General features: G+C 55.4%; 2 protein-coding genes and 1 long non-coding RNA gene across 7 annotated transcripts; 2 read left to right on the top strand and 1 right to left on the bottom strand.

The window, feature by feature from the left end:
* Positions 1–11: 11 nt before the first annotated feature.
* Positions 12–9,458, top strand: VCF1 (VCP nuclear cofactor family member 1). 2 transcript variants are annotated; one of them, XM_026798802.2, is made up of 4 exons: positions 12–242; positions 1,818–1,914; positions 6,217–6,279; positions 8,811–9,458. In XM_026798802.2, exons 1-4 carry the CDS (start codon positions 196–198, stop codon positions 9,045–9,047), a joined length of 444 nt encoding a protein of 147 aa, XP_026654603.1. In that variant the 5' UTR covers positions 12–195; the 3' UTR covers positions 9,048–9,458. The 2 variants fall into 2 exon arrangements, with proteins under 2 accessions (XP_026654603.1, XP_026654604.1); XM_026798803.2 differs by lacking the exon at positions 6,217–6,279 and having other exon boundaries at positions 19–242.
* LOC141731244 (uncharacterized) lies at positions 3,361–6,210 on the top strand. Its single transcript, XR_012583264.1, has 3 exons — positions 3,361–4,835; positions 4,867–5,005; positions 5,362–6,210. It is a non-coding gene; the product is annotated as an uncharacterized LOC141731244 (long non-coding RNA).
* Positions 9,459–9,917: 459 nt separating the features above from the next.
* Positions 9,918–20,617, bottom strand: COG1 (component of oligomeric golgi complex 1). 4 transcript variants are annotated; one of them, XR_012583263.1, is made up of 15 exons: positions 20,189–20,617; positions 19,462–19,706; positions 18,036–18,217; positions 16,391–16,561; positions 16,159–16,312; positions 15,798–16,008; positions 14,916–15,671; positions 14,558–14,704; positions 13,596–13,757; positions 13,224–13,351; positions 12,742–12,850; positions 11,475–11,584; positions 11,306–11,381; positions 10,912–11,180; positions 9,918–10,100 (listed from the first exon to the last, which is right to left on the bottom strand). XR_012583263.1 is itself a non-coding variant. In XM_074555281.1 (15 exons), the coding sequence occupies exons 1-14, from the start codon at positions 20,603–20,605 to the stop codon at positions 10,931–10,933; spliced, it is 2,886 nt and encodes a 961-aa protein (XP_074411382.1). In that variant the 5' UTR covers positions 20,606–20,617; the 3' UTR covers positions 9,918–10,100; positions 10,912–10,930. The 4 variants fall into 4 exon arrangements, 3 of the variants coding, with proteins under 3 accessions (XP_074411382.1, XP_074411383.1, XP_074411381.1); XM_074555281.1 differs by having other exon boundaries at positions 10,912–10,948; XM_074555282.1 differs by having other exon boundaries at positions 9,918–11,180.
* Positions 20,618–24,694: the final 4,077 nt, after the last annotated feature.

Genomic DNA, 24,694 nt, shown 5'->3' with positions numbered 1-24,694 from the left:
AATGTCCCGGCCCCCGCCCCGGCGCACGCCGTGACGTCACGGGGGCGAGGCGGCGGAAGCGGCGGACGCGGCGGAAGCGGCGCTCGGGGCCGGGCAGGGCCGCGCTGCCGCCCCTCAGCGCGGCCTCCGCCCCTCGGCGCGGCCTGTCCCGCTCAGCGCGGCCCCTCCGCCCGCCCCGCCGCGCTCCCGCCCGCCATGAGCTGCCGGCAGCCGCTGCCGAGCGAGCGGGGAGCGAGACAGAGGTGCGTGAGGGCGGCGAGGCCTGAGGGAGCGGGGGAAGGAGCGGCCGCGCTCAGGGGAAGGGGAGAGCGGACACCGAGCGCTCGGAGGGTTCAGTGGGGCTGCGGGGGTCGGGGAGGCTGGGGGCGCTCCGGAGGGTGAGGGGATGCGGGGGAGAAGCTGAGGGATTGTGGGGCGGGTGGGCGCTGAGGGGGATCGTGGGGTCGGGGAATGGGGTGGAAGGAACCCTAAAGCCCGTCCCGTGTTTCCCCTACCATGGGATGTGGGGAGGAAGATGAGGGATGTGGGGGAGAAGCTGAGGGATCGTGGGGCGAGTGGGAGCTGTGGGGGATTGTGGAGTTGGGGAATGGGGTGCAAGGAACCCCAAAGCCCGTCCTGTGCTCCCCCTACCATGGGCACAAACACCCAGGGTGCCCCAAGCCCCGTCCGAGCTGCCGAGGTCACCGCAGGGGTTGGGGAAGGAAGGAGCCAGAGGCTCCAGAGGAGAATCCCTTCCCCAAAGAGCGATCCTGGACAGACGGACAGCGTCCAGTGCCTGCCATTGAGGGCTGGGGAGCAGCGAGGCAGCTCCGGGCTGTAGGCGTGGGCCAGAGGCTGCTGCACGGAGAGGAGCCGGTTATAAATACCTATGAATGCCTCCCTCGAGTGTGTTTTGACTCATCCGAGCACGGGTTAATTTTAGGCACACCAGAACGGCTCCATCCCGTGTTTTTTTGCATCCTGGCTGACTCGTCGTGTTTGTGGGGCGGGGAGGAATCGTTTGATGTTTGTGTGGGAATTCTGGGAGGCTGCTGGGGAGCAGCTGCCGCTGTGTTGGTGGCACAGAATCACCAATCGTGGGCTGGGAGTGACCTTCAGTGCCACCCAGCGCCACCTCCCTCTGCCCCAGCTTGTCCCAGCTCCTGTCCAGCCTGGTCGTTGAGGTTTTATCTCCTGCAATCCGGGAATATCAGCCCTGTCCTCCTCCCAACTCTGCTTTGCCTCAATGCCTGCAAAGATCTGGATAAAAATGAAGTTAAAACCTGCACCCACCATGCCAGACAGTGCAAGGTGCCATGAGAGGGTGGGAAATCCATCAGAGACAGGGAAGAGTTTGTTTTCCACAAGATGTTTCCTGACAAAACCTCATTTGGGAAATGTGGTTGCTTTGGAATGTGACTCCAAACAGAGGGGAGAGGCTGAAGAGTCCTTGTGGGGTGGTGAGAGCAGGTGAATAATTGGAGATGTGCTCAGTGCCACTCGTCCCAGGGCTGTCCCCAGCCTGTCAGGTGTCACTCTGAGCCCAGGGATTATTTCTACACCTGCAAGGCTGGCAGTTGTTAAATGAGTTTATTCTGAAGGATGGTTTTAATCCCCATCCCTTAAACTGATAGGAAACATCTTGTGAGGAGCAGGATCCTTTCTCTGGGGAATGTGGGAGCCCACAGCACCTCGGGGGCTGGGGACACCCTGCATTCATTTATCAGGTGTCCCTGCCCTTTTTGGGTGCATTCAGAGGACAAACAGGAGTGGATCAATGAGCTGTTCAGTGAGCTTTCAGTGAGCTTTCTTTCACTGCTCATTTCCTGTCCCTGCAGGAAGAGGAGGAGGAACGGCCCTGAAGAGGATGGTCACGTTCCCCAGAGCAAACGTAGCACCAGGAGCTCTGTCCTGCAGGACTCGTGGGACACTGAGGTGAGAGCCTTCCCAGCCAAACCCAGGCTGCATTTCAATATCTGTGCATTTATTTTCATTTTTATTTCATAGCTTTGTGTTTGAGCTCGTGAGGTTTGGCTTGGTGACATTAGAGATTGAAATCAGTTTGGAAATCAGCATTCCCAGTGAGCCTGGTTATGCCTGGCCTGAATATTTCTGGGAGGAAATTTCAAATCCTGCCTTGCAGCACCCAGGGAAAGAATTTCCAGCTGTTTGGGTTTGGTTTGGGCTGAGCTGTGCCCAGAGCTGGGGGGATCTGTCCCTGTGCTCACTGTGCCTGACCATCAGCTTTGCCTTGGCTCGCAGGGAGGTGATTATTTGTGGGAGAAAGACAAAACACGTTCCAGGCAGGCCTTATCTGATGTGCAAAAAATGCTCTGGTAGAGCTGCTCAGTTTAAGCAAGACAAACTCAAACCTCATTGGTTTTTTTCTCCTATTTTCCTTTTTTTTTTTTTGCTGGATGTGAGATAAACTCTTGTTTTCTTACCCCTCACCAGACATGTGTTCTCTCAATGCAATTTGAGATTTCTTTTATTAAAAAAAAATAAATTGCTGATTTCCCAACTGCTGCCAGATGTCACCTGGGTGAATCACCTGAAAATTCACTGTGAGCCACGTCCTTGTGTTGTAAAACATTCATGGGAAAAGGGTGCAGAGCACTCTGAAGTTAATGACATTAATTTCTTTGAAGGTTTTGGAAATATCCTCAGTTTTTCAGAGCCTCCTCACTTTGAAGGTGGATTGTAATGAGCAATTACAGTCTGAATTATTACAGAATTAACTCAGTTATTCAACTGTTAATTGAAAAACAGAAAACATATAGTTGCTGTGTAACTTGGAGCTCTTTGACAATCTGGAAATGGTTTCAGATTGACATTTCTACATACCAGTTGTGAGGGAATTAGCTCAATTATTCAACTGTTGATTGTAATTTGCAAAAAGTATTTAGTTGCTGTATAATTTTGAGCTCTTTCACAATCTGTAAATTGTTTCAGATGGATATTTCTATGTTCCTGTTGTGAGGGAATTAGCTCAATTATTTAACTTTTAGTTGTACTTCACAGAAAATATTTATTTGCTGTGTAACTTGGAGCTCTTTTACAATCTGGAAATGGATATTTCTACATTCCTGTTGTGAGGGAAACTCTCTGTTAACCTGGACAAGTAGATTAAGTGACAGGAATGCTGGAAATGCCCTAAGAGCTGCTCTCCATCAGGAAGGATGAAAGCTGCTGTGCTTTCAGGAGGGAAACTCTGCATTTTGGGGTTTTTGGGAGCAGCAGCCTGCTTTGTGCCAGCTGACCCTGGATCATTGTCCCACAGGTCAGAGCCCTCGGTGTGTGTAGGGTAGGTAAAGCCAAAGCAGCTTTGGCACGGATTTAGTGTGGCACTAATGAAATTAAGGATATCAGGAAATGGTGAGTGGCAGAAGCAGCACCTTTGCTTGCAGTGTGAGCACCTGGTGGTGGGGCAGGGCTGGCAGTGCCACACACCAGGGGTGACAGCAGCCCTGGAACAGCTCAGCCTAACACAGACCCTGCTTCTTGCATGCACTTGCCTGCTAAAGCCTGGTTTTAACTCATTAAACCCTGGGGTGAGGCAGGGAGGAATGTGGGCACAGCTTCTCAAACAGCACAGAACAGAATTCCCAATGTTTTCTCCTGATGAATGGAGCTTTTTTTGCTTTTTGGTTTGTTTTTTTTTTTTTTTTGGCTTGTTTTTCTTGTCAGATGCCTCAGCTGAGCATGCCCAGAAATTCAAGCCACGAGATTAAATCTGTGTTATTCCAACATTTGGTTAAGGACTTCCAGTGCCAAGGGGAGAAATCCTTGTGCTCATTGTGCACGAGTGCTCCCCATTGGTGCTGCTTGCAACATCTCAGCCACTTTGCAACACTTGCATTTAGTTTGCTGTGTGCAAAGACACCTCTAGCTGGTTAAAATCCCCCTGGATTTGGGATGTTGCCTGGGAAAGGGGAATGGGAGCAATCTGGGACTTCCAAGAGCACAGGAGAGTTGCTTTTCATCACAGGGCATTGCACACCTGCTTTTGTGAAACATTACCCAAAGTCCTGGTTCCTGTGGGCTGTTTTGGTTCAAACTGACTGTTCCCTCTTGCAGAGTGAGGCCTCTTTGAGAACACAGCCTCAGGATGGGCACTCAGGCAGTGCTTTAAACCTGATGGCAATCAAACAGTGGTTTTTGCCAGGATCTCTTCCCATTATTTTTGTCTTGCACATTTTGCTGTGGAGGATGAGGTGAAGGGAGGTTTTTCCTCAGTGGCAATGCAAACCTGAGCAGTTCTGTGATGTTACCCCTCAGTCCCTGATTTGCTCATCCACATCACATCCAATCCCAGAGGATTTGCTGTTTTCTGCCTCTGCATTGTCCTTTCACCCAGGACAGGCAGCACTGGCAGCTTCCCCAGGATGGAAACAGATTCTCTTCAGTCTCCATCAGTGCTGCTTTTTGGGCACTTGCTGTAAGGATGTGCCCTTCCTGGTGCTCTGGAGAGGCCACTCACAGGTGACAGAAACCTCTGCCCTGGGCTCAGTCCTTGGCCAGGCACAGCCTCGGGGCTGCAGCTGCAGCCAGGGTTAAACATTAGCAAGGCAGAGCCTTTGCCATGGAATTGCCCTTCCTGTTCAGCCTGTCCTCCCTTTTCCAGGAGCTCAGCTGTGTTTGGTCAGAAATCCATTGCTTGTCCCCAGATCAGGCCAGGAGAGGTTGCAGTGGATCCTCCAATGCTGGGATTGCAGTGGATCCTCCAAGGACAATGCTGAGGTTGCAGTGGATCCTCCAATGCTGGGGTTGCAGTGGATCCTCCAAAGGCAATGCTGGGGTTGCAGTGGATCCAAGGGCAGTGCTGAGGTTGCAGTGGATCCAAGGGCAGTGCTGAGGTTGCAGTGGATCCTCCAAGGCAATGCTGAGGTTGCAGTGGATCCTCCAATGCTGAGGTTGCAGTGGATCCTCCAATGCTGAGGTTGCAGTGGATCCTCCAAGGACAATGCTGGGGTTGCAGTGGATCCAAGGGCAGTGCTGAGGTTGCAGTGGATCCTCCAATGCTGGGGTTGCAGTGGATCCTCCAAAGGCAATGCTGGGGTTGCAGTGGATCCAAGGGCAGTGCTGAGGTTGCAGTGGATCCTCCAAGGGCAATGCTGAGGTTGCAGTGGATCCTCCAATGCTGGGATTGCAGTGGATCCAAGGGCAGTGCTGAGGTTGCAGTGGATCCTCCAAGGACAATGCTGAGGTTGCAGTGGATCCTCCAATGCTGAGTTGCAGTGGATCCTCCAAGGACAATGCTGGGGTTGCAGTGGATCCTCCAAGGGCAATGCCGAGGTTGCAGTGGATCCTCCAATGCTGGGGTTGCAGTGGATCCAAGGACAATGCTGGGATTGCAGTGGATCCTCCAAGGGCAGTGCTGAGGTTCCCAGCTGAGCTCTGCAGCCTGGGCAGTCCCCAGTGCAAGCCCTTTGCTCTGGTTTTCCCAGGGAAGGAAGCGAGTCTGAGTGTTCTGGCTGACCCTTTCCTTCCTGAACAACTTCTGCAAACCCCAATTTCTCACAGTTCCTCTTTGTTCTGGGCAGGAGTGAAACACTGCTGGGTTCCTAGCACAGATCAAATCAAAGTTATCAAAGTTCTTGTCCCCCACTATCCAGGGAAGGGCTGCTCTTCAGTTCTGACTGAAACCAGATCGTGGCTCTGTTAAACTCCTCTTGAAGGCATTGAGAGCAGCAGGGGTCGAGTGGCTCCTTCTGCAGTTCCTGTCCCGAGGGATTGTCCCAGATCTGCACATTCAACGGGACATTTGTTTGTTTTAAAACTTGAAGTGTGATGCTAAGGGTTAATGAGCCCAGTAAACCCTGAAGATGCCCTTTTGATAACTGAAGTATTCATAAATATCACTGGGCTGCTGTTCTTTGCCCCTGTAAAGCTTTGTTGATGCCTGTCTTGCTGACTTGATGACTTTAAGGATTCTTTTCTTGTCTGATTGTAGTCCAAATGCGTTTCAGAGCGTGCACCACAGCCTGGGGACATGGTAGGTGCTCCATGTGGCGTGGGCAGCGATGAAGGGGTGCCAGTGAACCTTTGCCTTAGAGAGCTGGAAATCAAGAGGGTCTGAGCAGCCCCCTCTGTCACCAGCCTGAGGTGTCAGAAGCACGTCAGCTCTGAGATGCACAAAACCCTCACTGCTAACAGCTGGGAAATGTTTGTTGAGATGTGAAACGTGAGCAGCGAGCCAGGCCAGCTTCTCATTTGGATTTTTACCTTGATTTGCAGAAGGTGGCTGTAACGAAGCCCACTAAGGAGCGCAGACTAAAAGGAACCAAAGTGTCCTGTGCGGTGGGTTTCTCTCCTTTGTGCTGCGCTGCCCAGCACCCCCAGCTCTGCCTGTGCTGCCGGGGCTCTCCCTCTCTGGTGTGGGCAGAGGGGCTGCTGGCTCCCGTGGTTCCATCTCTGCTCCCTGGGCAATCACCCCGCTGTGTTTTTCTCTCCCCTCTCGCAGCCCGGGGCCCTTGGCTTGGCTTGCTGTGCTCCCACAGCGCTGCAGCGTTTTTGGTGCTTAGCAAAACAAAGGGATTTGTCAGGGTTGGATGGTCAGGATCGATGGTGGATCAGGGCCGGGGGGAGGGTTGTGTTCTACCCAAACATCCCCAGTGCCTCCCTGGGCACTGCACACGCTGCTGGGGGTGTGAGTTACTCCTGACACACTCCTGGGTGTGTGATTTACTCCTGACATGCTGCTGGGTGCAGCTTGCACCATTCCTGATTTACACACACAGTGCTGGGTGCAGCTTGCACCATTCCTGATTTACACACACACACTGCTGGGTGCAGTTTGCACTATTCCTGATTTACTCCTGACACACTTCTAGGTGCAGCTTGCACTATTTCTGATTTACACACACAGTGCTGGGTGCAGTTTGCACCATTCCTGATTTACTCCTGACACACTTCTAGGTGCAGTTTGCACCATTCCTGATTTACACACACACACTGCTGGGTGCAGCTTGCACCATTCCTGATTTACACACACACTGCTGGGTGCAGCTTGCACCATTCCTGATTTACACACACACACTGCTGGGTGCAGCTTGCACCATTCCTGATTTACACACACACACTGCTGGGTGCAGCTTGCACCATTCCTGATTTACACACACACTGCTGGGTGCAGCTTGCACCATTCCTGATTTACACACACAGTGCTGGGTGCAGTTTGCACCATTCCTGATTTACACACACACAGTGCTGGGTGCAGCTTGCACCATTCCTGATTTACACACACACTGCTGGGTGCAGTTTGCACCATTCCTGATTTACACACACACTGCTGGGTGCAGTTTGCACCATTCCTGATTTACACACACACACACTGCTGGGTGCAGCTTGCACCATTCCTGATTTACACACACAGTGCTGGGTGCAGCTTGCACCATTCCTGATTTACACACACACTGCTGGGTGCAGTTTGCACCATTCCTGATTTACACACACACAGTGCTGGGTGCAGCTTGCACCATTCCTGATTTACACACACACAGTGCTGGGTGCAGTTTCTGCCATTCCTGATTTACACACGCACTGCTGGGTGCAGTTTGCACTATTCCTGATTTACACACGCACACACTGCTGGGTGCAGCTTGCACTATTCCTGATTTACACACACAGTGCTGGGTGCAGTTTGCACCATTCCTGATTTACACACACACTGCTGGGTGCAGCTTGCACCATTCCTGATTTACACACACAGTGCTGGGTGCAGTTTGCACCATTCCTGATTTACACACACACACACAGTGCTGGGTGCAGTTTGCACCATTCCTGATTTACTCCAGGTGAAGCCCTTGTGGAAGTGGTGCTGACTGGTAAATCCCTGAGGATTTAGTGAAATTTGTCCTCTTCTGATGTGGCCACAAAGCTGTGACTTGTGTGGCTTAATCCTTACAAAAATATCGATTTTTTTAGCTGCTGTCACTTACTCTGTCTGCTTTTATGAATCATTTATGGGGTGGCAGAGTAGCCACTTGCTGATTGACTCACCCAGATATTTGCAGGTCCTGACCAGCAGATCACACAAACTAAAACTGGAACTAATGGAACCTTTCCTTAGCAGCCCTTAAATGGTGTTTTATGTCTTTGAATCCCTTATGATGATGGCAAATGCTCTTCCAGCCATTCCCATGAAATGTGGTTGTCCTAAATGCTGGCAAATGAGCCCTGGCCTCTTATCCCAGTCAGTGCTGAGTTCTTTTTCCTGCATGAGCAATTCCTCAGTGCCTGTTGCTCTTTCACTGCCATGTTGAGTAAATTGGTGTGGAATTGCTGTGGAACACTTCCAGCTAACTCTGCCATGGAGTGTTTAACTGGGAGGAGAGTATTGATGGTAGGGTGTTCAAAGACTTAAAGTGGGTCTTGTGTGCATTTGTTTCTCACAGCTCTTGCTTTGGATGCTTCAGATCTCACTTTGGGGTTGCCTTGTAGGAAAGAGCTTTGCATGGTGCTCCCCTCAAACCTCCAGTGCCAACCCTGCCCTGCCTGCACTGGCACTGCAGCTCCCTGGGAATGTTCTTTATTTTCCAATTCTCGGATTGCCCCAGCAAACTGCACTGGTGCAAATGTGGGCTTGGGGACAGAGCTGAGGCTTTAACTGGGGAGGATTGGAATCCAGCACCCTGGAGGTCACTGCACCCCGGGTGCAGGCTGTCCCTTCAGCTCTGTGACACTGCCGTGGGCAACAACAACCTGTCCGTGCCAAGGTGGATGCAATCACTCCATCGGGCTGGAAGTGTGCAAGGGAGGGGTTTGTCCTAAAGGCCTGTGGGGTGAGGAGGAAGTGTCTGATGGTGCTGTTCACCCTCTGTGTGTCCCAGTCCTCCAGCAGCGACAGCGGCAGCAGCAGCAGCAGCAGCTGTAGCAGCAGCAGCATCAACAGCCCCGACAGAGCAGAGTCCAGCCTCAACCCCAGGATTGCAGGATCCAGCCCTGTCTCCTCCCAGCCCTTCCACGAGCAGTCTGCACTAAGCCAAGGTCCTTACTTCCACATCAACCAGATCCTGAAGGAAGCCCACTTCCACAGCCTACAGAGCCGGGGACGCCTCCCTACATGATGACCCAGCAGCTCCCTGCCTTCTGTGAAGGGACAGCACTGTGTAGATTTGATATTTCAACTTCAAAGTTTGTTAAAATGGAATTGCACAAAATTGCCTGTTGCCTTTTCAGTCTATATTTGAAATAACAGGTTAACAGGAGATTGTTTACTTGTGGTTTGCTGCACTATTGCAATGCAAAAGGGGCTTTGAAGCAATTTTTATAGGATTCTTTTTGGGGTGGTTCTAAAGTACGTGGCAAGAGGAGACTGAGGAGTCCACATGTGTGTTATAGGATTGCAAACTGTCCAATTCCAATTGACTGCCTAATCTGTTTGTTAGCAAGTTGTTGCTTTCTGTAAAGTTCTCTTAAGCGTTCCTCTTCAGTTTTATAAGTCTTTTTTTAATTTCAATAAACTAGTTAAAAAATGATTTGGCAACATAATTTTTTGAGCATTTAGAGTTAGTGAGAATAGGAGCAGCGAGTGCAGGTGCTTAGGCCTGTGAGCTCCCACCCAGCTCAGGGTGATGAGGTTTCTCTCATGAGCTTCAGTGCTGCAGGACTGGCAGGGAAATGTGAAATTAGAGCAGGACAGGTCGGGCAGGTGCTGCAGGGGCCTCTCAGAGCAGGGAGGTGGTGCCTGGAGGACACAGGCGTCTCACCCTGCTCCAGCACCCTTCCCAGCTGTGAAATGTTTTGTTTTCTGTTAGCGTGTAGGTTGTTTTGGCTTTTTTTCCTGTTTAATTTAACAATGTGAGGATAGGAGGTGAAAGAGCAGCCAGGGGACAAGGACAGTCCAAGCTGTGCCTGCTTCCTGTGCCACGCCCTGCTCTGAGGATGGGAATCCTGACAACACCGAGGGGACAGACAGACAGACAGACAGACACATCTCAGTGGAGACAAACAGCCAGAGCAGTTTTATTGCTGCTGCCTCACTTGGCCATGCCCGAGAGCCAGCCCAGCTTGAAGAGGGACGGGGCCGCCGCGTCCTCGTCGTCGGTGAGGAGCTGCCGGAACAGCGAGCCCGGCCGGGCCTCGTCCTCCCTGGGCAGCACAGCAGCTGCAGCCGGGCCCTTGGGGACACAAAGTGACTCTGACTGTCACAGCAGCCCCGGGGCTCCCTCTGTCCCCTCAGCAGCACAGGGCAGTGGCACTGCTGGGGGAGTGAGTGACACACACACACCTCGCTGCTGCTGGCAACAGGCGCCTGGCAGATGTCGCTCAATGCTCATAAAACCCCAAGGAACACTCAGCAAAACCCTCACACAGCGTGGTAGAAGCACAGCTGGTGCCCCTGCAGGAGCTGTTCCTGGAGAACTGCAGGTTTGAACCTCTCCAGAAGAGTTTTAGCATTGAAGGAGGAGCAAGCATCTGTCAGGGATCCTGACAAGTGTGGCCAGCACAGGACACGGGTGTGCTGAGCACAGCACGGAGCTGAGGGGAGTGACACAACGAGGCAGACACCACTGCACACTGCTGTGCTCTAGTCCAGCTGAGCTGTGAGAGGTAAGGAACACCTTTGCTGGGAAGTTCTGGGCTTTTAAACACCCCTTCTGCTGGATCTGGCCCTTAAGGGCTCTGAGAAATTGAACACCATCTCAAATGACACTGGTAAAACCAGGCCTTGACCTCTTTGTCTTGGCTCTTAACAACTTGTCCCAGTTGCCAAGACCAGCAGGGATAGATTGGGCTGGTAATAAATAAAGGAAATAAATGAATTGCTGCTTGCCACAGCACTGAGGTGTTCCTTGGCTCTCACCCAGCACACAGAGCTCCATCTAAGCAGATGTTTCAAACTGGGGGAAATGGAGCAACAGAAAGATTGGCTGCTACAGCTCAGCACCAGGGGAGCAGCAGCAGGACAGCCTCACACAGCTGGGGTACCTGGCCAGGCCTCCTCAGGTTACAGGGCAGCATCCCACTGCAAAGGAGTTCAGGCATTAGCTGCTGTCCCTCAGCCCTTCCTGCAGCCCTCTTTAATGAGCTTTGATGCACTGCCCTCATCCATGTCAGCCCTCACTGCCCCTGCAGTGGTTTTTGCCTGCCACAGAGCAGTGGCCCCAAAACCACAGGGGCAAAGGCTGGGTGGGGTTTGGGCAGTCCTGGAGAAATCCACCCCATCCCCTGCTGTGCTGCCGTAATGATTCATTTTACTGAAAATAAAAATCAGGTGAAATAATGTTTGGCTACTTTCTTCTTTGCCCATAAACTCCAGTGTCAGGGGGACAATGAATACTGGGAAATATTCCTGTTTTTACAGCTCAGTTCAAACACCAACCTGGACTCTTTCTGTGCTCCTGGCAGTGGACTTACTCTTCCTTGAGCTCGACATGCTCAGTGGCAGGAGTCCAAACCTTAAGAGATGGAAGAAAGAAATGTGGGAAGCAGCAAATTCCAGAGCAGCTTCCCAGAGGCAGGAGGATGCCTGGAAGAGCTGGGTGCCTCACCTGATCTGGCTGGATGCTAAGGGCAGGATGTTGTGCAGCTCCTGCGAGCTCAGAGCGCCGCCCCTGCTCGTGTACTGGTTCTCTGTCCCAGTCAGCAGCCCAAAGAGAACCTGCAAGGCACCAGCAGAGGCTTGGATTTGGGGAGGAGAAGCTGGAAGGCAGCAGGGTTTGGGAAAGAGAAGCTGGAAGTCAGCAGGATTTGGGGAAAAGAAGCTCCCAGGATTTGGGGAGGAGAAGCTGGAAGGCAGCAGGATTTGGGGAAGAGAAGCTGGAAGGTGCCAGGATTTGGGGAAGAGAAGCTGGAAAGCAGCAGGATTTGGGGAAGAGAAGCTGGAAGGCAGCAGGATTTGGGGAAGAGAAGGTGAAAGGCATCAGGATTTGGGGAAGAGAAGGTGGAAAGCAGCAGGATTTGGGAAAGAGAAGCTGGAAGGCAGCAGGATTTGGGGAGGAGAAGCTGGAAGGTGCCAGGATTTGGGGAAGAGAAGGTCAAAGGCAGCAGGATTTGGGGAGGAGAAGCTGGAGAGCACCAGGATTTGGGGAGGAGAAGCTGGAAGGCAGCAGGATTTGGGGAGGGGAAGCTGGAAGGTGCCAGGATTTGGGGAAGAGAAGCTGGAAAGCATCAGGATTTGGGGAAGAGAAGCTGGAAGGCAGCAGGGTTTGGAGAAGAGAAGCTGGAAGGCAGCAGGATTTGGGGAGGGGAAGCTGGAAGGTGCCAGGATTTGGGGAAGAGATGTTGGAAGGCAGCAGGATTTCAGGAAGAGAAGCTGGAAGTCAGCAGGATTTGGGGAAGAGAAGCTCCCAGGATTTGGGGAAGAGAAGCTGGAAAGCATCAGGATTTGGAGAAGCTGGAAGGCAGCAGGAGCAGTTTGGATCTGGGGTTCCTGCAGAGCTGAGCCCACAGTACGTGGTAAATCCACTGCACACCATCAGCACTGAGTGTGAACAGGAAGTGCCTCTCTCCCCCCTCTTAACCCTGGTGTTTAATCATTCCCACAGCTGAGTCCCAGACCTGTTTCAGCACCACTTAACCCAATTAGTGTGGCACAGGCCCCAGTGAATCCTGTTAGATAAAGTCCAGGCAGCCCCACAGCAGCGGGGCCGTGCAGCCGGCTCAGCCAGCTCCTCTTATCTGCAGCTGGCACCGAGCACTCTTCCCCTTTGCAGGCGAGTGCCAGTGCTTATCTTGAGGCACTGAGCAGCTCCCAGCCAGCCCAGCTGCCCTGCTGAGGGCATTGTGCAGCTCCTGCTGTCCAGCCCTGCTCCCTACCGAGGTTCTCTGCACCAGGCGGTTCAGGTTGCTGTTCAGGTGTGGGGTGAAGACATCCAGGTCAAAGGGATCGATGTGTCCCTCCAGGAAGTCGATGATCTTCTCAATGCTGCAGGCAGAGCAGAGAGCTCCCGTCAGGGTGACATCCTGGTGCTGCCAGCTCTGCAGCAGCCAGGGATTTCCTGTCTGGGGTGACTGAGCACAGCAGGAATTACTCAGCACAAGGGCAGCTGCCCCAAGGCCTTCCAGCTCTTACACAACCCAAACTGCTCCCCGTGCTACCTCCCAGGGCTTGGACTCTTGGCTGGAAGCTCAACTGCTCTGTCCAGGGGTATCCTATGGACACCTGCCCCTGGCCACAGAACCCTCCTCTGGTTTGAGGACGAGCTCAGTGTTTGTGCAGTGTCAGAGCTCGGAGCCTGCACTGGTTCAGGGCTCCCCAAAGCCCTGCTGGAGGATGTGAGCCCCAGAATGTGCCATACCCAGAGTCCTGCTTGATCCTGCTGGGTTTTGTGTCCTCACTCTTGGCTGTCAGGATGATGCTGAGGTACCTCAGGTCGTAGAGTAACTGCAGAGCCCTGCTCTGGGTCAGGGGGAAGCTGTCTGGCCTCTGCAAACAGGACAGGCAGGAATGGGTTCCTCCCTGGCACAGGGCACGCTGCCCAAGGAGCAACATCTGAGAACACCAAGGCCGAGGCACAACCAGAGTGTGAAATCTGGTGTCTGCCTTTCCAGGGTGTTCCCTTTCCAGCTCTCAGGACAGGCACTGTAATGTTGTAACTTTTCTGTTCCAGGAGCTGGATGTGCCCCTGCATTCCCAGGCACCTTCTCCCTCCCATCCCACAGCCAGGTACCTTCTCCTGCTTCTGCTCCACCAGCTTCCCATAGGCAGCCAGCACCTCTGCCATGCAGCTCCTGAGCAGCTCCTGCAGCGTCACCTTGGGCAGGGTGTGCCCACCAACCCTGTTCACCTCCTGGCACAGGCTGAACAGCAGGCACTGCACGTGCCACGAGGGCTGGGCAGAGAACAGACTTCATTTGCAGCTGCTCTGTAAATTCCCTTCCATTCCCCTCCACATCCCTTCTGCTGCCTGGTGGGAGTGTCCCAGAGCAGCCACAAAGCTCTGCCCCACAGCTTGTCACACACCTCACAGGGTCTGGGTTACTGACACCCCTGATTTTGGGTTACAGCAGCTCCCAGAGCCCCCAAAAGACTTTACCAGAAATTGAGTGCAGTGAGAAGAGAATTGCCTGTTAATCTTCTGCCCACCCACTCCCTGGGCTGTTCTCACCTCCTGGGCCTCCTGCATTCTCACCCAGCTGCTTTTCCCCTCAGATAACAGAATTCACTGCGTAAGGCTCACTGCATTTCCCTGTCCAGCCCCTCCCAGGCTGTGCAAACACAGAACTCACTCCAGCCTGGCCCTCCTCCCCTCTGTCACCTGCTCTGTCCCTGTGAGGCCCTTCCTGTGCCACCACCACAGCCTTGGGAAGCCTCAGCTCCCTCAGGATTCCACAGTCCCACTGCTGCAGCCCTGTCCTCCAATGCACCCAGCTTCCATGGAACCTCTGTGTTTAAACCAGGCCCAAGTCCTCCTCTGGCTCAGTTTTACAGGATCTGGGCCAACCTTCCTCATAGAGATAAACAGCAATAATGACCTATTTCCTTCCTCTGACCTCTGTTCTCACGAGGTGAGTGTCTCAGAGAGCACCACTGAGTGTTTGTCCCCTGCTGGTGACACCAAACGCCCTCCCTGCTCTCAGTAAGTGGTTGTGGAGCCAGTGCTGGGCTCCTCCCTCAGGCTGTCCCTCATACCTGCACAGGCAGCCGGATCTTGGATGTCACACTGCTCCCAGACTCGGTCTCCTCCTGGATTTCAATCTCGTCCCAGTTGGTGGCTGTGGCCAGGACAGAGCCAGCTGTGTCCAGCAGCAACGTGTGGGTGAAGCACTGAACCAGAGCCTGGAGCAAAACAAAAGTCCCAATCTCAGGACACTTCTAACAGAGCCAAGGGCAGCCAGCCTGTGACCTGCTGCACCTCCCAGAGTGACCCTCATGGACACCAAGCCCCTGGAGCCACCCTGTGATCAGGCAGCAGCACAGGATGCTCTGAGCAGCCCCAGCGAGGGAACCCTCCCCAAAACCACCCCTGAGGAGGGAAACTGCTCCTTACTTTGGTGACAGCCGAGCTCCAGAGCTGATAAGCCACCAGGCTCTGCTGCAGGAGCTCTGCCTTCACCCCCTGCCACTTGGCCAGCTCGGGGGGCACCTCGGGGGCCTTGCCCTTGCCCAGTTTCTTGGCAGGGCGCGGCTCCTTGGGCTCGGTGCCGCCCGCCCGGCCCAGCACGCAGCGCTGCAGGTGCGGGCACAGCTCGGGCAGGGCCTGGCACAGCCTGGCCATGAAGAGCACGGCGTTGAGCCTGGCATCCCCAGGGGTGTCCAGCTCGCTCTGGGCACTCTGGAGCTGCTCCTGGACGCAGCCCAGGAGGTGCTGGATGCAGGAGACGCAGCGGTCGCGCAGCAGCTCCTGCACGGTGCTGGCATCGGCGAAGCGGTCAAAGGCAGAGTGGGGTGGCTCCTTGGGGACAGAGTCATCCCCGGGGAGGTAGGACAGGACATCCTCCAGCCTGGCCTTCAGCTTGGAGTCCAGCGTGGAGCAGAAGCTCTGCACGCACGGGGTGAGCGCCTGGGCCTTCATGGCCAGCCCGCTGCGGGCGAAGGGCCCGCGCTGCCCCACGCTGACCCACGCTGCGTCCCCGGGCAGGTCCCCGGGGCTCTCCGACCACAGGAACAGCGACACGTTGTGCTCCAGCTGCATCTGCTTGCTCAGGGCACCGCTGCCACCTTTCACTTCCAACTCCTGCAAGGCTGCAGCCAGCAGCTGCTTGGAGCTGCTGGAAATGGAGTCGAAGCCTTCTTTGGTCAGAGTCTGCAACGGAACCAGGAGAGAAAACCAAACTCAATGGGACACTGAAACCCACCCTGAGCGCACTGCGAGCTGGGTGAGACAATGCCTGGGGGAGCACAGCAAGGCTCCCCAGGGCTCAGCACCCACCTGCAGCCTGTCCAGGAAGAGCTCCTGCAGCAGCTCCTCCCAGAAGGACACAGGCCTGCCCAGCAGGCGCCAGCACACGGCCTCCCAGCTGTGGCTGCTGGACTCGCTGGACAGCAGCTCCCACACGGCATCACGGATCCCTGCCAGCCCCTTCATGCTCTTCACGTACACCAGCAGCGTCCTGACCCCCGTCCTGATGTCCTCACTGCACCTGCAGGCAAAGTTTCACCCCTGTGAGCGGGTGAGACCCTGGCACAGGGTGCTGGGTGTGCTGGGCTGCCTCTGGCTGCTTCCGTCACGGTGAGGATGAGGAGGGGATGAGGAGGAAGCAGCCAGGCTGGGACTGCCCTGTCCCACTCACATGCTGATCCACTGCTGCAGGGTCTCCCTGAGGTACTCCTGGCTGATGGGGTGTGCCAGGGTCCGCAGGGCCGGCTGGAATTCCACCACAGACTCGGGCAGGTACTTGAACCACCTGCTCAGCTTCAGATCCTCCTCCAGCAGCCCTCCTCTCCCTGCAAGCACAGCCAGGCTCAGCCCAGCACGGGCACCCTGCCCTCCTGCCCGCACACCTGGGCAGGTGCAGGCCTCACCTGCGGGGTTCTGGCCCGTGCTGCTCTCCAGGGTGGAGAAGAGAAGCCCACAGGGCAGGGCTGGCTCCGGGGGCACCCCCTCGGGCACGGTGTAGAACAGAGCGTGGGCCTGGAACAGCGTGGTGCTGAGCAGCTCCATCAGGGAACACACCTGGGCCTTGATACCTGCGCCTGCAGAGAGGGGGCTCTGAGGCAGGGCAGCCCCTCAGCACGGCTCAGGGCCACCGGGGTCCCTCCCAGGGAGGGCTGCAGGGCCAAGGACTCAATGCCCCACCTGCTTCCCCAGCACAGGCGGGCTTGGCCTAAGCCCCTGAGAACTGGTTAATTTTGGTGCTGTTTTGCAGTGTCCCTGTCGCCATGAGATTTATGGGAATCGCCCATCTTCCCATTCACCATTTTCTCATTTATGGGAATCTCCCATCTTCCCATTCACCATCTTCCCAATTAATGGGAATCTCCCATCTTCCTATTCACCATCTTGCCAATTTATGGGACTCTCCCATCTTCCCAATTTATGGGAATCACCCATCTTCCCATATATGGGGATCACCCACACCCATGTTCCCATTTACCATCTTCTCAATTTATGGGAATCTCCCATCTTCCCATTCACCACCTTCCCAATTTATGGGAATCACCAATCTTCCCATTCACAGGAATCTCCCATCTTCCCATTTATAGGAATCACGCACACCCATGTTCCCATTTACCATCTTCTCAATTTATGGGAATCTCCCATCTTCCCAACTAATGGGAATCACCAATCTTCCCATTCACAGGAATCTCCCATCTTCCCACTCACCATCTTGCCAATTTATGGGACACTCCCATCTTCCAAATTTATGAGAATCTCCCATCTTCCCACTCACCATCTTCCCAATTTATGGGAATCACCCACACCCATGTTCCCATTTACCATCTTCTCAATTTATGGGAATCTCCCATCTTCCCAACTAATGGGAATCACCAATCTTCCCATTCACAGGAATCTCCCATCTTCCTACTCACCATCTTGCCAATTTATGGGACACTCCCATCTTCCAAATTTATGAGAATCTCCCATCTTCCCATTCACCATCTTCCCAACTAATGGGAATCACCAATCTTGCCATTCACGGGAATCTCCCATCTTCCCACTCACCATCTTCCCAATTTATGGGAATCACCCATCTTCCCATTCACAGTCTTCCCAATTTATGGGAATTTTCCCATTTATGGGAATCACCCACACCCATCTTCCCACTCACCATCTTCTCAATTTATGGGACACTCCCATCTTCCAAATTTATGAGAATCTCCCATCTTCACACTCACCATCTTCCCATTTATGGGAATCACCCACACCCATGTTCCCATTCACCATCTTCCCAATTTATGGGAATCACCCATCTTCCCATTCACAGTCTTCCCAATTTATGGGAATCTTCCCATTTATGGGAATCACCCACACCCATCTTCCCACTCACCATATTCCCAATTTATGGGAACCTCCCATCTCCCCAGTTTATGTGACTCTCCCATCTCCCCATTCACCATCTCCCCAGTTTATGTGACTCTCCCATCTCCCCACTCGCCATCCCCCCAGTTTCTGGGGCTCTCCCCTCCCTGCAGTGGGAGCCCGCAGGGAGCAGCCCGTGGCACTGACCGTGGTGGGGCTGGTTCAGCAGCTGCTGGATGGCCATTTTCCTGGCCAGCAGGAAGTCAGCCAGGGCCTGCCGAGGGGAGCTGTCCTCCAGCAGCATGATGGCACACAGGGCTTCTGCCACCGCCTGCTCCGAGCCCGTGGGGCAGCGCAGCAGGGCCTTGCTCTCCTGCAGGATGGTGGATCTGCCACGGGAACCAGGCGGGAGTCACTGCCCGAGCCACACCGTGGCTTGTGTGGGACCCTTCCCACTGGTATCTGGGTGTTACAGGGCTGGGGAGATGTTTTAAGTGGAATTTTTTGGGGTGGAAAGGATCTCCCTAAATCAGTCCTGTCCTGTTTTACCTGATGGAGCCCCCAGGATGTGCTGCTGGCCATGGGATTGTCCCTCACATCCCTCTGTCCCTGCCTGCCAGCTTTGCAGGGCACTCCTGGGGCACTGTGCCACCAGCCTGGCACCTGCCCTGGGTTTTCCTTTGGGATCCAAGTGACAGAACCTCCTGGCACAGGTGAAGAATTATCCTCCCACCTTCCTGCAGCTCATTTCTGTCCTGCCTTCCCTGGGCTGTGTCTGAGCCACTGACAGGGACTGCTTTGGGCTGGGAGGGAACTTTAGCATCCAGCACTTCCAAATCCCTAAACGAGGCAAATCTCATCCAGCTTCTAGGATGGGGCATTAGGACACTTCCAGAAATGGGACAGCCAAAACTCCTCTGTGTAACCTGAGAAGGAACTCACACCCTCCTCACCCAGCCCTTCCAAATCCCTAAACCAGCCTGCTCCGAGTCTCATCCAGCTTCCAGGATGGGGCACTGGGACACTTCCAGAAATGGGACAGCCAAAATTTCTCTGTGTAACCTGTGCCAGAGCTCCAACACCTCCTCACCCAGCCCTTCCAAATCCCTAAACCAGGCAAATCTCATCCAGCTTCTAGGATGGGGCATTAGGACACTTCCAGGGATGGGACAGACAAAATATCTCTGTGTAACCTCAAAAAGGGGCTCTGCCAGGGGCTCTCCCCCTCCTCACACAGCCCTTCCCAATCCCTAAACCAAATCTCATCCAGCTTCCAGGATGGGGCACTGGGACACCTCCAGGGATGGGACAGCCAAAATATCTCTGTGTAACTTGTGCCAGACCCTTGCCCCCTCCTCACCCAGCCCTTCCAAATCCCTAAACCAGCCTGCTCTGAGTCTCATCCAGCTTCCAGGATGGGACAGCCAAAATTTCTCTGTGTAATCTGTGCCAGAGCTTCAACACCTCCTCACCCAGCCCTTCCAAATCCCTAAACCAGGCAAATCTCATCCAGCTTCCAGGATGGGGCACTGGGACACTTCCAGGGATGGGACAGCCAAAATATCTCTGCGTAACTTGTGCCGGAGGTTCAACCCCTCCTCACCCAGCCGTTCCGTGCCCGTTCCCGGCTCACCGGAGGTGGCTGGCGGCCGCCACCTGCCGCAGCAGGATGGGGAAGCGGGCGAGCACGGCGCTGGAGCGGGCTCGGGGGGTGTCGAGCTGCAGCTGGCGGCGCAGGTGAGCCCCGAGCAGGTGGAGCCGGGCCGCGGGCAGGTACCGGCCGCCCTCCACCGCCCCCCAGACCTGCTCGGGAACCTCCAGCAGCAGCTTCAGCTGGGCTGCAGCCCCGTAGAAACTCTGGTGAGCCGGTGGGCGAACCTGGAGGGGGAACACGGGGGAATGAGGGGATGAGCGATAGACAGGGGGATAAAACTGGAGCAAAAATACAGGATGGGTGGAAAGAAAAAGATGGGAAAGGGGCCAGGCAGGGAGATGGAGTGGGGGGAGAAGAGTGGGTCCAAGGGGGAAAGAAGGAATGGAAGAATAGACAAGGGGATAAAAGAGGGACAAGAATAGGGGATAAGTGGAGAGAAGAAGGTGGGAAAGGGGTGAGAGCGGGGAAAGGGACCAGGCAGGAATGGGGGGAAAAGAACGGGTCCAAGGGGGAAAGAAGGAATGGGAGAATAGACAGGGGGATAAAAGAGGGGCAAAAATATAGGATGGGTGGAGAGAAGAAGGGATGGAGGAGGAGAGGGAAGTGGGAGAAGGGGCCAGGCAGGGAGATGGAGTGCGGGAAAAAGAGCGGGTCCAAGGGGGAAAGAGGCCCCGCGGGGTTCCGTGGCCGCCCCGCTGTCGCTCACCGTGCCGGCGGGGCCGGGCCGGGCGGTGCCGCCCCGCTGCAGCCCCCTGACGGCGCCCAGCAGGCGCTCGGCGCTCCGCCGCATCTCGGCGATGGTGTCGGCCGCCTCGATGAGGTCCCGGTAGCGCTCGCCCACCATCTGCCGCAGCTCCTCCCGCTTCTGCTCGATGCCGGCGCGCAGCCGCCGCTCCACCGCCCGCAGCTCGGCCGCCGTGTGCGCCTCGAACAGCGCCTCGGCCTCGGCACCGCGCGCCGCCATCGCCGCCACGACACCGGCACCGGGCCCGGCCCCCACCGGCGGAGCTGCCGCCGCCATCTTGGGCACGGGAAGGGGATGGCGCTTCCGGGCGTCACCGCGGGGCGGCGCCATCTTTGTGCCGGGCACCCGGGAGTGCGGCCACGGCAGCACCGCCATCATTGTGCCGGGCACACGGAATGTGGCCACGGCAGCACCGCCATATTTGTGCCGGGCACAGCCGCACACAATGCCGTTACCGTGGCAGCGCTTCCTCCATCTTTGTGCCGGGCACAGCCTCACCCAAGTGCCGTTACCGTGGCAGCATAGCCATCATTGTGTCGGGCACATCCAGCCCCAGATGCCGACGGCAGCGCCGCCATCTTTGTGTCGGGCACAGTCCCACCCCTCCCCCAGTATAATTTCTATGGCAGCGCCGCCGCCATCTTTGTGCCGGGCACAGTCCCACCCCCTGTGCCATTGCCATGGCAGCGCCGCCATCTTTGTCCCGGGCACAGCCGCGTTGCCACAGCGACGCGGCCAGAGAGGAGCAAACGCCGCTTTGTTTATTTTATTTATAGTTTGTTTGTTTATTTAATTGCTTCTTCTTTTTCTTCCCCGTTTCCCGGGAAACGGGTCGGGCTCCGCGGCCTGCGGGTGCCGCTGTCACTCCACACACACCGGGATGTTTCGCCCTCAGGGCGCTTTGAGTTGCTTGGTTCCAAGAGGGCCGGGGGTGTTTGCCCATCCTCTCCTTCCAAAAGTACCGCTCTGAGCAGCGGGATATTCCCCCAAAATCCATGCAGGATGGGGTGGAAAGGGATTGAGCTTTAAGGTTCTTTCCAGCCCCAATGGAGAGGCAGATCCGGAGCCAGGCGGGATCCAGCTCCGGGGGAGATGCTCTGCAAGCAGAGCTGGTGGGCTCGGGTGTTTTGTTAAAATCCTGTTTGTGCTGCAAATTGAGATGGGAATAAAAGAATCCCAGGTGTTTTGGAGCGATTTGGTTCATTTGTGTGGGCAGTGTTGGTGCTGCTGGGCTGCACAGAACTTTTTGTTTACAGGAGTTGATAAACTCTGCTCCCAGGGACAGGACAGGGGGAAACTGCCTCAAACTGTGCCAGGGCAGGGGCAGGATGGACATCAGGAGGAATTTCTGGAAAGGGCAGTGGAGGAGCCCCGATTCCTGAATTAAGTGTTTTAAAGCTATGTGGATGTGGCACTTGGGGACAGTCCCCATTCCTGAATTAAGGGATTTAAAGCTGTGTGGATGTGGCACCTGGGGACAGAGGCAGTGGGGGAATTGCCATTCCTGAATTAAGGGATTTAAAGCTGTTTGGATGTGGCACTTGGGGACAGTCCCCATTCCTGAATTAAAGGATTTAAAGCTGTTTGGATGTGGCACTTGGGGACAGTCCCCATCCCTGAATTAAAGGATTTAAAGCTGTGTGGATGTGTCACACTTGGGGACAGGGACAGTGGTGGCCTGGGCAGTGCCACGGTTGGACTCAGTGATATTTGAGGGATTTTCCAGCCTGAACAATTCTGGGATGCTCTCACAGGGAGGTGCCCAAGCCTGGCTCATATCCCACTGCTCCAACACACACACACAACCAGAAACTGTAGGAAAATCTTTTATTTCCCTCCCTGTGGCACAGACCGTGGCAGTCAGGAGCCTTTGCTGCAGGGAAGCTTAATCCCACATCAGGACACTGAGGAATGTGGAAACCAGGGAGGAAAACAGGGCTGGGAGCAGGGACACGGCCTGGGCACGTCCTGGTGGCACAGAGCCACTGCCAGGGCAGGGACACAGGCATGGGCAGGGCTGCTGGGGGTTCGGCAGGGAACAGAGATCTCCCTTCAGCTCCCTTGCCCTGCAGAAATCACCTGGCAGAGTGGCAGCAGCCTCTGTGGTCCCTCCTGGTGCCACCAATGCCCTGTGGGGCTGTGTGAGTGAAGAGAAAACCCCCCTGGGCACAGCCAGAATATACAATTTACATGTATTTACAATCAGACACGGCGTGGGGTTGGGATGGAGGGATGGAAACCATGGAGGGAGGGAATGCAATCCATGGAGAGAGGGAATGGAATCCATGGAGGGATAAAATCCATGGATGGAGGGATGCATAGAGGGAGTGGCCAGGCTTTGCATCCCTCAGCATCTCCTGCTCGGGACACAGCTGGAGGAGTGTTGCAATTTTAAGTTTCGATTTTTAGAAGTGTGAAATGTTTGTATAAGAAGAGGATCCTCCCAGGCTGGCTCTCCTCTCCTGGCTTTTCACAGTCCAGCCCTGGAGCCGGCAGAGAGAGGAGCTGGAACCCCTCAGGATGGGCCGGTGCCAGGCTGGGAAGGGAATGGCAGGGCTGCCCTGGGCAGCAGCAGCAGCAGCAGCAGCAGCAGCAGCAGCAGTCAGTTCCACTCTCAGCAGCAGGGAGGCAGCTCTGGGCTCTGCTGTGCCCTTTGCTGGTGATTCCCCTTGCAGCAGCAGCAGGGAGGGGATGGAGGCTCTCCCTGAGCAGCCTGGGATCAGTTCTGAGCCTGGACTGGGGGCTCTCCCTGCCTGGGATGGGGAGCTGGGCAGTTCTGGAGCCCTCAGTGAGGTGTCCCACAAAGACAAAGCTCTTCCCACCGTGGCAGGGTGGGGAAACCCTCAGACACACGGCAGTGCAGCTCAGGAGATGCTTTCAGTCCAGGGCAGCGTGGAGCCAGCACGAGGAGCTGCAGAGATGCTCTGGGAAGGCTCCAGGTCCATCCCCAGCCCCTCCTGCCCACCCGAGCAGGATTTGGCTCTGGAGCACAGCAGAGAGCCCAGAGCCAGGCTGGCTCCGAGGGGACACGGGGGTGACGGAGGGGACAGCAGGGATGTCCCCATGCAGGTGGATCCGTGGGACTGAGCAGCTGTGGGGCCACCCCTCACTCAGCCTCTCTGGGGAGGCAGTGGTGAGGAGGAAAAGGGGAATTGGTTCTCATGGGCTTTGGGGAGGCCTCGCTGGGACTGGAAAGCTTCAGGAGTGACCCAACTCCAGGCAGCCCAGGGAGCTTGTGGCACATTGAGGAAAAGGGAATTGGTTCAGGAGTGACCCAGCCCCTGCTCCAGGCAGCCCAGGGAGCTTGTGGCACACTGAGGAAAAGGGGAATTGGTTCAGGAGTGATCCAGCTCCAGGCAGCCCAGGGAGCTTGTGGCACACCCCAATCCGTGTGCCAACCCCTGGCATTTGGGAAAATGCCCTCCCTGCCTCTCCAGCAGGAGCTGTCACTGATCCCAGCCTGGGCGTGAAGCTCTTGCAGGCTCAGCCTCTTGGCTCTGCAGTCACCAGCAGAGATTCCTCACCCCACCAGCAGCAGCCTGAGCAAAGCAGATCCAATCTGAGGTCAAGTTCCCACTAAAATCAAGTGGCTGGCAAGGAAAACTTCGTTACGGGCGGCAGCAGCAGCGGTGGGGCTGATGTTTATTAGTCAGCAATGAAGAGCAGAAGGTTTTATTTTGCTGCTTTTACAGCACTGCTGGGCCCTGGCTGCAGCTCCCTCCCAGCACATTTTGCTTTTCCTGCCCTTTTTTCCTCGGTGAGCTGTGGAGAGGTGGCCAAGGAGAGCCCTGGCAGCCCCCAGGTGCCCCTGCCCTGCTCCATCCAGCCTCGGTGGCTTTGGGATGGTGGTGGCAGCGCCCCACACCCCTCACTCCTCACCTGCAGCCCCTGATCCCATCCCAGCAAGGCGGGGACACGTTTCAGATGCCACTCTGAGCACCCCAAGTGTCAGTGACAAAGCTGGGCAGGGAATTCCCAGGATTTCTGCATTTTCCCGGGGTTAACCATAACAAACCAGCGCTGAGGGAGGTGCAGCTGCTGGGAACAGGGGTCTCCCCCTCATCCATCGGGATTTTGGTGGCGGGGCTTGCACGGACACGGCTGGGATGGTTTGGCCTGGCTGCAGGTGAGTTCTGGGGGCTCTGCACATCCCCCTGCCCATCACACAGACCCCTCCCCATCACTCACATATCCCCTTCCCCATCTCACAGCCCTCTACCCATCACACAGCCCCTTCCCCATCACAGATCCTCTTCCCTATCACTCACATAGCCCCTTCCCCATCTCACATCCCCTCCCCATGGCATATCCCCCTCCCCATCACTCACACATCCCCCTGCCCATCACTCACACAGCCCCCTCCCCATCACTCTCACATCCCCCTGCCCAATCCAGATCTCCCTCCCCATCGCACAGCCCCCTCCCCATAGATCACACATCCCCCTCCCCATCACACATCCCCTCCCC

The sequence above is a fragment of the Zonotrichia albicollis genome, chromosome 19 (genome assembly GCF_047830755.1).
Source record: "Zonotrichia albicollis isolate bZonAlb1 chromosome 19, bZonAlb1.hap1, whole genome shotgun sequence".
Taxonomy (NCBI): Eukaryota; Metazoa; Chordata; class Aves; order Passeriformes; family Passerellidae; genus Zonotrichia; species Zonotrichia albicollis.
The sequence above is the reverse complement of the archived record's forward strand: the minus strand, read 5'-3'. Positions and strand labels throughout refer to the sequence as shown.